Below are 12,625 nucleotides of genomic sequence, written 5' to 3' on the forward strand. Positions count from 1 at the left end.
TATCCGCAGAGGGTGTTTATGGAGCAATTATCTTACTTGAACTTCAATGACAATCAATGCTTGCAATGTCCGTGCTTCATTAAAGAGGTTGTGACTGAAATCTGCCAACTGCTGCAGCCACAACTCCAATCTCAGAGCAGGGCAAGGAGTGCATTGCCTGTGACTGTGAAGGTGACCGTGGCTCTGAAGTTTTATACATCTGGTTCCTTCCAGGCTGCTGCTCGAGATATAAGCAACATCTCTCAGTTTGCAGTGCACTGCTGCATAAGGGAAGTCACTAAGGCTCGCCATGCAAAGAGAGACAACTGCATCTCATTCCCTCTTGCCAGAGACAAGCAGGCGGAGCGAGCAAGAGAGTTTGCAATGATTGCAGGCTTCCCCATGGTTCAGGGTGCCATTGACTGCACGCACATTGCTTTGCGTGCGCCTCATGAACTTGGCCATTTACCTGAACCAACAAGGATTCCACACCCTCAAGGTGCAACTGGTATGTGATCACAGGCAGTGTATCAGGCAGGTCCTGGCAGCAGTCACAATTCGTTCATTGTGTGGCAGTAGTCTGTGCCAGCTGTATTTCAACCACCACGGCAAACCAAAGGGTGGCTACTGGGCAACTAGGATTATCCACTCATGACATGGCTCATGATTCTGGTCTGGAACCCATGCATACGTGCACAGCAGGCTTACAATGAGAGCCATGATGCCACAAGTAATATTATAGAGCAGACCACTGGCGTCCTCAAGCAATTCTTCCACTGCCTGGACCACTCTGAAGGAGCCCTACAGTATTCAGTTGAGCAGGTCTCAAGATTTGTCATAGCATGCTGCATGCTGTACAACCTTTCCATCACGAGGGAACAACTCTTGCCAACACCTATCAGGCGAGAAGCTGAGGAGCAGGAGCAGAAGGAGGAGGAGGCGGAGGAAGAGGAGGTGGAAGAGGAGGAGGAAGAGGAAGAGGAGGAGGAAGAGGAAGAGAGGCTGCAACCTAGACAGCCCCTTTCTGCCTGGGCTCTACATGAACAAATATTTCATGAGCGATACCAGTAACCTCAACCCCATTCACCAACAGTCCAATACTCCTTACCTTTCCTCACTCAGCATCACATTGTTCTCTTCCCCACAATGTAAAAATAAAAGCCAACACAAAATTACATTCCTATCCAAATTTATAAATGAAATCATGCTTTAGTGCATACAAAAATAAATGAATCAACCTTGTGCTTTCCCTTCGCGCCTCGTCTGTGTGCCTTTACCTGTCCTAGTGCTCCTACGAGATGCTTCCCCAATGGCCACAGGTGGAAGCCTGCTGACTTTTAGTGGTGAAGACTGTAGATGGCCTTGCAGGGTGACCTCGAGCAGCTCTGGATCTAGAAGGGCCGGCTGCAGACTGCACCATCTTGGCTTGGGCTGCAACAGTCTGGACTGGCTGGCTGATAGCCAACAGCAAGGACATTGGCGGAGTGACAGGAGTGGGAGCAGGAATGCTGTCATCCTGAGAGAGGACAGAAGGTTCATACTCCATGGAGCCACTGCCAATTTCCCGGGGCGGCGCCTCAGCAATCCTAGTACTCTGTTGGAGAACAGAATGCTGGAGTGCTGTGATGCCCTGGAACCCCTTTGCACACTGGTGTCCAGAGCCATGACAGCAGCAATCTGAGCTTCCATGGCTGCAAGCCAAGATTGCATGACAGCAGTCTGAGCTTCCACTGCAGCACTCAGACATTGAGTAGATGCTGCTTGTGCTGCAATGGAAGCTGAGACATCAGCTGTCAGACACTGCATCATGGTTGGCTCCACTGGTGTATTGATGGAAGTGGCCATCCGTTCCATGTTGGAAAGGATGGGCTCCATGCTCTGCGTAAATCCCTGTGCCAAGTTGGTGCTGGACTCTTCCACGCTCCTTGACATTGAACACAGGCTTTCCAGCAGGCTTCCCAGTGCACCAAGAATTTGGGTGTGTACACCCATCAGCCTTCTTCTGTAGCCTGGCCCATTGAAGTCCTCACCTGAGTCCTTTGGAGCAGAACTAGTGTGTGACCTTGCCCTCTGGCGAGCTCGCACCTGCGCTTTCCTTTCCTTCAGCCCTGGCTGCAGCGCACTTGTGCCCGGTGTCTCATCACGTGCCTATCCCGCCTCTATCCTTTCCTGTAAATTACGTGCAGTGTCAGTATCCGAGCTGGTGGCTGCAACTGTGAAATCGAGTGATGGTGTCCTTCATCTTTGCTTTCTTCTTGCTCTTCCTCCACTGCCTGGGCAGGTTCCAGCTCTTGAGTATCTGAAATGAAAAAGGGACAAGGGTTGGGTTGTGGTGAGGGGAGTGGAGAAAGTAAGAAGTGCATGCTTATACCATCTGCAGCTTATAAGTCAGAAGGGATTGAGGGGTGAGGGAGAAATGGGATGAGAGGAGGATTAGGTATACAATCACTTCAGCCTCGCTGGTGTCTACGACCTCAGCAATAGCCCTTCCCATAATGACCAGCACTGTATCCTCCATGGGGGCTAGAACATGCAGGCGGGCCTCTCCCCCTCCCGTTAATTCCTGCTGTCTCCTGTTGTGCTCCACCTTCTCCTGCAAGAAAGAGGGAAATGTGTCAATGAGTGTTGTGCAATATGTTTGGGTGATGTGGCTGTCATGGTTGAATAGCTGCCAGTGTGTGCAAGCTGTGAGATGTGGGTGCAAGGCTTGCTACAGCGTTAAGTGTGTGAGGGTAAGGTAAAGTATATGAATGTTAGCTATGAGTCCTGAGTGATAGAGATTGTTGGTAGGGGAGTGATAGGAGTGTAGTGAAATGAGCAGTGGATGAGGCTAATGGTGCAGTTGGTAGGATATGGCATTTGAAGATGCACTTACTGACGTTGAAAAATCATTAAACTTCTCCCTGCACTGCATCCAGGTCCTTGGGCTACACTCCTGGCATTGATCACCACCACTCTCTCTTGCCACTGTCTTCTGAGCATGTGTCTAGAGGGCCTCTGGCCCCATGAGGATACAGGACATCTCACCTTCTTTCTACCTCTTCCACCAAAACCTCCAGTGCAGTGTCCAAAAACCCTGATGCACACTCTCTCCCGTGGTCAACAAATGTTGATTCTTACATAGCACAATATTCAGAATGATCTCAGCACCACCAGCAACCACAATGTACCTCCCCTTCAAGTGGTGCAGGCTAGCTTTAAGTAGTACTAGGCACTCACGATATTGGGCGCCCTGCTGATGCGTGCAGCCAATGAACAGCGCGGGGAGCACTGGCTACATGCAGAAATCATGGAAATGAGCAGGCAGCACGAAGTTGGTTAATCACACATTGCGATCCCTGCGCCTGTTATTGGGGGTTATCCAATTTAACTCCTGCAGAGTCTAAACCAGTAAGTATAAAGCATGAAATACAAATTAGATTTGAATCATGCACAGATGGCCTCCGTTGTCCTGTGGAGTTGAGGTCGATGATCGGCCATGATCTAATTGCATGGTGGAGCAGGCTCGAGGGGCTATATGGACTACTTCTGCTCTTATTTCTTATGTTCTTAAAGCGAAATAATGATTGGGAAAAACAGTTGAGATTAAGGGAAAGAGATAAAAGAGACAGATAAAAAATGTTTTAAAAAATTATTTTAATTTTAAGTTTTCTTTACGTCTACAACACTAATTATCTCCTGAGGGAATGAGATTCCACACTTGTAAAATTATTTTTCAGGGCCAGAGAGGTTGCTCAGCAGTATTTATCACGCCATTAAAAACTCACTTACTCTTGAATGCACCAGCCCTAACTTTTTCAACCATCTTTAGTGGGGAACTAGTGGGCAAGTACCTCAAGTTCACGCCATTGCAGTAATTTCAGTGCCTAATGCACAGCACACCCTGTGGAGAAGCGGAGTATTTCTGACAGCAACTTCCGGATTTCTGCGTTTAACTGCGCAAGTGCAGATGGCAGAAGTTGCTGTCCAATTTACCCCATTATAACAGTGAGCGCTGATAGCCTCACCGTTATTCTTATCGCAAAATTAGGCCCAATATGTTTTACCACACAATTGTTTTTTCTACAATGTAGGGTTCTGAACTGTACCATTTCAGAGTTACAGTCATTCCTGGAGTCTCCTTCTGTAACTTGATTGAGGAATTTCAGGTAATACAACTTCTGTTTAGATATTTTAAATATCCTTTGTTAAAGGGAAAGGAAGATTGGGAGGGGAGGACTTTCTATTCCAAGTGGAATTTATATTATAGAAGTATTAAACTAAAGAGAATTTTGACTGTTGTTAATTTAAGAATGGTAACTTTTTACTGTATGGAGGCCCTTCAGTTGGGTTTCTCTCCTTGTTAAGTCATTCCAGTGGCATCACTGATAGGGAGTGTTTACCAGTATACATTCTATGACTGATACTTATTCCCTGTTTATGGCCATCAACTTCATTTCAAGATTACTGACTTCTCAGCTGTCGGTTCATGAACAAGTCAGCCATTCCTAATAAGCAGTGTAGTTCGTTTTTTAAAAAGCTAATTACAGAATGTGGTGATAGGCTGGAATATACACCGGGACCCTGATACAAGGCCCTTGGCCTTGCACGGGGGTTCCCGTGGATCCTTGTAAGGGGCAGAGCCTCCACCCATCCCTTACAAGGCCACATGGATCAGATGGAGTGGGTTTGGGAGTGGGGACTTCCAGCATTGGAAACCTCCATGTTCCTGGCATAATTACAGATTGGAACAAAAATGGTGGCCGGTGCATGCAGTGAGAAAAGGCAAACTGGCCTGCCAAAGGGTGCATGTGGGTCCCACCTTGGGCTATATGCTAGGAGCATGAAGGGGGGGTATCTGGCTTTAGCAGCATAAAAGAGCTGGGCCTGGATTGTAAATGGTTTCTGGTGGGAAACCGCACTGGCGAGTTAATTTCTTGCCCGACTGCCAAAGGCAATATTAGGATATGTGACCATTCGGGGGGTGGGGGGGGGGGGGAAGCGATGGCCGGCATTGGGCCGTGTGCTTTTAATGTGGGGTCGGGAGAAGCACGCCTGCTCTTCCTGGCTCCACATTCAGGTTTACAGCCTGTAGCAGTCCCTTAAAGGTCATTTTGACTTTGGTTGATAGTGTTAAATGACTATGTCAATTCAACCGGCCGTTCTACATCTCTCCTGATTTTCATTTCCATCGGGAGAGATGTATCATGGGCGGCTGAATCGATATCGCCCGTTTTACATGATCACTCAAATCAAAATTACCCCCCAGCTTCTTTTTAATAAACAACATAAATTTTACCTCAAACCTTTTGTAATTTGCCCTCATTTCCCAAAATTATTTGGAAAAAAAAGCTATTAAGTGGAAAGCACTAGAAGCTACTGAAAAATATTATATTAGTACAGCTGACTGGTGACTTGGATGCCCCAAGTGCATCTTGGGAAATTAGGCAATACATATACTTTGATTGTAAAAGTCAAATTACGCTCACAGATTGACAGCTCTAGGCAAAAATACCAAGTCCAAACCGAGGATTTTGGGAGAGGCTGAGGCCTTCGTGTAAAATCTTTAATGAAGGCATTAAATGACAATTCAATGGATAAGTCTTGTGAAATATGTATTTTCAATTTCAAAATTTTTTATATAGCCCCTTATTGGAAATGTCAGTCACTGAGAAAAATGGCATGAAAATTGTTTTTTTTGGAAGCATTTAGTTTAATTTGTGGGAATTTGATGACTAAATTGCACACTCATCGGGTAATATATTCTCACTTTAAAATAGCAGCTATTGTGTGTCACCTTTAACATTGAAAATACCTCAAAAAGCACAACCTAAACGAGTAACAAGTAATTAATTTTAACCTAAAAAAAAGTGGGGTGGGGGTTGTGGTCGTGGGGGTAGTTAAAGTGTTAAAAATCTGAATCCCGACCTGAACTTGCCTCCGACCTGCCCACTTCCAGTTTTAACGGAGGCTGGACGGGGAGGGCGGGCAGTGAATCTGCTGCCAGGAGGCGGGTCATCTATTTAAATATTATATTGAGGCTGCAAGTCTCTTTAACCTGCATTTTGTATTTAACTTTAGCTGGTCGGGTTTTGCACACCTCGTGAAACCCGCCAGCTAATGCAAGGTGAAGATTACTGGATCCAGGAGGTAAGTGCGCTTACCTCCTGGAACCAGAGTCCCTACCTAGCCCACCCCCCACGATTGGAGATGCCCCCATGAGGCCTCCGAACCTCTCCAGGCCACTAATTGCCCCCCAGGCCTCTGATGCCCCCCTCCCCACCCCACCGCAGGTCTTGGACCCCACCCCTAGACCTCCCTCTCCCCGTGCTGCTCCTCTGGTCCCCGGTCCCTTCAGACCCCTGCCCGTGCTGCTCCTCCAGCCGCCCCGCAGCCCCGATCCTCTTGCTGATCCCCACCCATTTCCGGCTGCCCCCTGCTTCTCTTCTGACTGGTTTCATTGAGAGGAAAGAAGAGTTGCTGAACAGAGCGGAGTCCCATAGCTGACTGTCCTGTTCCTGACTCTCCAACTCCCGGCCTGTCAGTCAGCGCTCGGTCTCCTGGGAAATGTGCTGTTCCCAACTCCGACCGGTTCTAGGCTTTTTAACACTGGGTAAACTGAAACCTCATGATCCAAACTCGGCATGTTGTGTACCTGATGTGATCAGAGCCGGAGTGTGCACCGGATGAGAAGGATTCAAAAAAGGATTAAACACCTACTTCTCTTCGATTCTCTTCCGATCCTCTTCGGACGCCCCCACCTCCCCCACCCCCTCTTCCCCACCCCACCCCACCCCGTGCTCCTCCGGCCACCCCCCCGGCCCCCTGTGATGAAATATTCCATTCATCACTGCCTGTGACTGTGGTCGGTTTCAGTGTCATTTCCCTTCCCCCAGTCCTCATTGTATTGTTTATTGGAATGTGCTGGAATGTGCTGTGTGTAGGGCTCCGCCCATACCTGGCCCCTTTTGTAAGCTAGCTCAGTCTGGCCTCAGTCTCCAGAAGGAAGATACCTCTCTCTCTTACGTGTTACTTTCTAAGTTAATAAAAGCCTTGTTTTGTTTCGCTAACATCGAGTCTCGGAATTATTGAGGCACATCAATTTTATTAACTTATTTTTCAACACTATGGATCAACTCCTGAAACCCGAACGTTTGGATTTGGATCAACATGCTCCGGACGCATCAGCACGCTTCGGACACTGGTTTGAGTGTATGGAATTCTTCCTGGACAATTCCGCAGCCGTCAAAGACGCTACAGACGCTGCGAGGATGAGACTCGGAATTCTGCGGAATTGGGTAAGCCACCGGGTTTACCCCCTCATCCAAGACGCCGATACGTACCTGGCCGCCTGCGACATCTTAAAGGCGCATTATCAGCAGCCTACGAATGAGGTGTATGCTAGGCATCTGCTCGCTACTCGCGCACAGCGACCTGGGGAATCGGTGGAGGAGTTCCTAAGCACCCTGAAAATGCTTGGCAAAGACTGCAAGTGCCGAGATGTAAAAGCCACAGTGTACACTGACGAGCTTGTTCGCGATGCCTTTATCACAGGCCTCAGCTCCACTTACATCCGGCAAAGACTGCTGGAAAAAACGGGGTTGGACCTGAAACAGGCTGCGGACACCGCGCGATCCCTGGATGTGGCCCAGAGAAACTCGGATGCCTACTCTTCAGCCCGCGCCGGCCACGCCGCCATGTGTGCACCGAGGGCGCCGCCATCTTGGAAGGCATCTTCCCCGCCCGGCAGCCCGACACCGGCGGGGCCCCGCTCTCCCCCCAGAAGCCCTACGACAGCCGCGACGCGTCAGGGACCCAACTGCTACTTCTGCGGGCAGCCAAAACACACCAGAAACCTGTGCCCGGCGAAAGGCACCACCTGCTTTAAGTGCGGTAAGAAGGGGCACTTTGGGAAGGTGTGCAGAGGGAACCCCGCCGGAAAACCAACCGCCGGAAAACCCGCCACCGCCGCGTGTGCGCCGTGGGAGCGGCCATCTTGGACGCCATCTTGCCCGACCTCGTGGGGTCCGGCATCTTATGAGCAGACAGCGTGGACGCCATCTTGTATCGATCAGGGCCCTACAGTGGCATCGGTCACAGTGGACCAGACCAGGCCGCACCCGCTATCCAAATCAATGGTGGACATCGAGGTAAACGGGTGCCGGGTTAAATGTTTAATTGACAGTGGAAGCACGGAGAGTTTTATCCACCCTGAACTGGCACAACAACTCTCCCTAAAGGTGGTCCCTGCTCAGGGTACCATCTCTATGGCTGATAAAACCCAGACATCGACCATTCTGGGTTACTGCACGGTACAATTGGGCGTTAACGGAACTGTATACGATAATTTTAAAGTATTAATCATGAAGAACCTATATGCGAGCGTGATCTTGGGCCTGGATTTCCAGTGCAACCACCAAAGCATCACGCTCAAGTACGGTGGGTCCCAGCCGCCCCTCACAGTGTGCGGTCTGGTTACCCTGAAGGTAAAGCCGCCTTCGCTATTCGCGAACCTTACCCCTAACTGCCGGCCAATAGCGACCAAAAGCAGGAGGTACAGCTGGGAGGACAGGCGGTTTATCGCGACCGAGGTAGACAGGCTCCTGCAAGAGCGCATTATTGAACGCAGCAACAGCCCGTGGCGCGCCCAAGTGGTAGTGGTAAGGGGTAGCGAGAAGAAACGGATGGTGATCGACTATAGTCAAACGATCAACAGGTACACCCAACTAGACGCCTACCCGCTACCCCGCATATCAGAAATGGTGAACCAAATCGCCCAATACTGGGTGTTCTCCACCATCGACCTCAAGTCAGCGTACCACCAGCTCCCTATCAGACCAGAGGACCGCCCGTACACCGCCTTCGAGGTGAACGGACGCCTCTACCAATTCCTCAGAGTCCCCTTTGGGGTGACGAATGGGGTCTCGGTCTTTCAGAGGGAGATGGACCGCATGGTCGATGACCACCACTTGCAGGCAACCTTCCCCTACCTCGACAACGTCACCATCTGCGGCCACAATCAGCAGGATCACGACTCGAACCTCGAGAGGTTCCTGGAAACCGCACAAAAACTCAACCTCACCTACAACGAGTACAAGTGCGTTTTCAACACCACGCGCCTCTGCATACTAGGCAGCGTGGTGGAGAATGGGGAAATCGGACCAGACCCCGACCGATTGCGCCCCCTATGGGAGCTGCCCCTGCCCAACACTCCCAAAGCCCTGAAAAGGTGCCTGGGATTATTTTCTTATTATTCCCAATGGGTCCCCAACTACTCCGACAAAGCCCGCCCCCTCTTGAAAGCATCCTCTTTTCCGCTCTCTGCTGAGGCCCACGCCGCCTTCAAAAGCATTAAGCAGGATATTGAGCGGGCCACGCTACAGGCAGTGGACGAGAACACTCCATTTCAAGTGGAAAGTGATGCGTCTGACTTCGCCTTGGCGGCCACCCTCAACCAGGTGGGGCGGCCCGTAGCTTTCTTCTCGAGGACCCTCCAAGGGCCCGAGATCAGACACTCCTCCGTGGAAAAGGAGGCCCAAGCCATCGTGGAGGCAGTGCGCCACTGGCGCCACTACCTAGCTGGCAAACGCTTCACCCTACTTACCGACCAGCGGTCGGTAGAGTTTATGTTCAATAATAAACAGAGGGGGAAGATTAAAAATGATAAGATTCTTAGGTGGCGGATCGAGCTCTCCACCTTCGAGTACGACATCATTTACCGGCCAGGGGCCCTTAACGAATCCCCTGACGCCCTCTCACGAGGGATGTGTGCCAGCACCACCGGGGATCGGCTACAGACCCTCCACAATGACCTCTGCCACCCAGGGGTCACGCGGCTGTTCCACTTCATAAAGTCCCGTAACTTACCCTACTCGATTGAGGAAGTTCGGTCTCTGACCAGGAACTGCCGCACTTGCGCTGAGTGCAAGCCTCGGTTCTACCGCCCAGATAGAGCCCACTTAATCAAAGCTACACGGCCCTTTGAGCGGCTCAGCTTAGATTTCAAGGGCCCCCTCCCGTCCGTCGACCGCAATGTTTACTTCCTGAACATTGTGGACGAATACTCCCGGTTCCCATTCGCCTTCCCCTGCCCAGACATGACCAGCGCCACGGTCATTAAATGCCTCAACAGCCTGTTCTGCCTGTTCGGTATGCCGAGCTACATCCATACGGATAGGGGGGCGTCCTTCATGAGTGAAGAGCTACGCCAGTACATGCTGTCCAAGGGGATCGCCACGAGCCGTACCACCAGCTACAACCCCCGGGGTAACGGCCAAGTGGAGCGAGAGAACGGGACAGTATGGAAAGCAGTCACTCTAGCTCTAAGGACCAAGGGCCTCCCTATCTCCCGCTGGCAGGAAGTCCTCTCGGATGTGCTCCATTCGATACGGTCGCTATTGTGTACGGCCACTAATGCCACGCCTCATGAACGAATGTTTGTCTTTCCCTGGAAATCCACCTCAGGCGTATCCATGCCGTCATGGCTCTCCACCCCAGGTCCGGTACTCGTGCGAAGGCATGTGAGGGGCCACAAGACGGACCCTCTCGTGGAGCCAGTACACCTACTCCACGCCAACCCCCAATACGCATATGTCCGGCACGCCGACGGAAGGGAGGACACCGTGTCCATAAAAGACGTCGCCCCAGCCGGCATCGACAACAACCATGGCAATAGCAGCAACAACGATCACAGCAACTCTTACCCACCCACTACTCTTTTATCACCCCCGGAAGAACATCGACCAACGGCACCCCCACCAATTACCCCTTCAACAACCCTGGCGGCACCCCCGGCAGAGACCCAGGAGACTACCGGGGATACCCAGCCGACACCCCCGGCACCACAACAACCACGTCGGTCGCAGAGGACTATCAAACCCCCGAACAGACTAAATCTATAGAAGGGGTGAATGTGATGAAATATTCCATTCATCACTGCCTGTGACTGTGGTCGGTTTCAGTGTCATTTCCCTTCCCCCAGTCCTCATTGTATTGTTTATTGGAATGTGCTGGAATGTGCTGTGTGTAGGGCTCCGCCCATACCTGGCCCCTTTTGTAAGCTAGCTCAGTCTGGCCTCAGTCTCCAGAAGGAAGATACCTCTCTCTCTTACGTGTTACTTTCTAAGTTAATAAAAGCCTTGTTTTGTTTCGCTAACATCGAGTCTCGGAATTATTGAGGCACATCACCCCCAATCCTTCTTCGGTCATCCACCGGCCCTGATCCTTCTTCGGGCAACCCCCCTCAATCTTTCTTCAGCCACCACATGGCCCCCAATCCTTCTTTGGCCCCCCCCTCCCGTGCTGGTCCTGGCCCGTGATCGCAAATACACCCACCCAACCCTCCCTCACCCCACTCCTCCAGCCAACCCTGGCCCCCACGCAATCCCTCCCTCCCTCCTCTGTGCGGCCTAGTGCCATAGGCCTACCTGCCCAGAACCAGCTAGCCTTTCAATCTGGCTGATTGCGGGTGGGAAACAGAGGCTTCCCATTCAAATCAGGCCCTGCCTTTAAATTCAGTAGGGCCAGCTGGTAACCCATTCTCCCGGATTTACTGACCACCTCGGGGACCTCCTGCCCCCAACCAGCCTTCCCCATTAAAATTCAGTCCAAGGAGTTTTCAATGACACTTGCACCTCATCCACCAAATTTAATATATAACAGATAGTTCCAATTATAGATGCACTTCAAGATCAAAAAACCTCCAGTAAAATTAATCAGCAGTGCTTTCTATGGTGTATTTATATACATTTGTCAGCTGATATTTATATAAAGGTGAGTAATTCTATCCAAACCCATTTTACTTTTATATGTTCTATGAAGGAAAAATAATATAGATTAATAACACTTTATGCACGAGAAAATACCGACTAAACTTTAAACAGATCATTATTTTGAGGCAGATTTGTTTAGCATCATGCACTCGTACTTCAGTCAACATTTCAGAATGTATTTTCACAACTGGAAGTGCGACTCAGTTGAATTAAATTGCACACTCATCAGATCTGTTGACTTTAAAAAAATAGAAATGAATTGTCTCCTTTATCTGTTTAGATTGTTTGTATTTACAGTTTAAGTGGATGTTATTTCAACCTGACTAAGTGCAACCTGCTTAAATACTGATAGTAATTTAACATGATGCTGTGTTAATTTTTCACTACTCATTTTTCTTTCAGATTTATGTTGATGACCCGCCGATGGCATATCCATTCCACTATTTAGTCAGTATGATAACGGCCATCATTCTAGGGGCTCTCAGTATGTTTTATTTCTTTGTGCAACATTACAGTAAGAAACTCACTATCAGAAGCCCACATTGGAAGTTCAATAGAATAGAACCATTTTCGGGGAGGGAGACGTTTAAAAGAAAATAAATCTAAATTAAAGACTATGCGAGGTTCTGCATTTTATTTTCTGGTATTAACTGATCCATAATTAACTGAGTTAGCTGATGTGAAAATTTGGAAGATCCAAGCAGTGTCACTGGGTTCGAGCACTACCCTCATCTTCAAGACCAGGTTCAAGTCAAGCCCAGAGAGAAAGCCTCCGGTTAGGGATCCACAGCTCAGCAGTGTCTATCCTTTGGTACAAATTGATCCCAATGCAGAATCACTCAGAATAATTACAATAATGAAACATCTGGGAAATTGTCTTAGATAAAGAAAAAGAC

The 12,625-nt window shown here is 49.6% G+C and overlaps 1 protein-coding gene across 1 annotated transcript in view; it reads left to right on the forward strand.

Moving 5' to 3' along the window:
• The window catches only part of LOC147109109 (cation channel sperm-associated auxiliary subunit beta-like), a 556,551-nt gene extending 544,207 nt beyond the window's left edge, over positions 1–12,344 (forward strand). Inside the window, exons 25-26 of the mRNA XM_086002719.1 lie at positions 4,053–4,127; positions 12,132–12,344. Of these exons, the coding sequence (XP_085858845.1) occupies positions 4,053–4,127; positions 12,132–12,329 (273 nt within the window). The 3' untranslated portion in view covers positions 12,330–12,344. The remainder of the gene's footprint in view (positions 1–4,052; positions 4,128–12,131) is intronic.
• The last annotated feature ends 281 nt before the right edge of the window (positions 12,345–12,625 follow it).

Source organism: Somniosus microcephalus, chromosome 12, assembly GCF_052327205.1.
Source record: "Somniosus microcephalus isolate GS21.2 chromosome 12, FLI_Smic_1.0, whole genome shotgun sequence".
Taxonomy (NCBI): domain Eukaryota; kingdom Metazoa; phylum Chordata; class Chondrichthyes; order Squaliformes; family Somniosidae; genus Somniosus; species Somniosus microcephalus.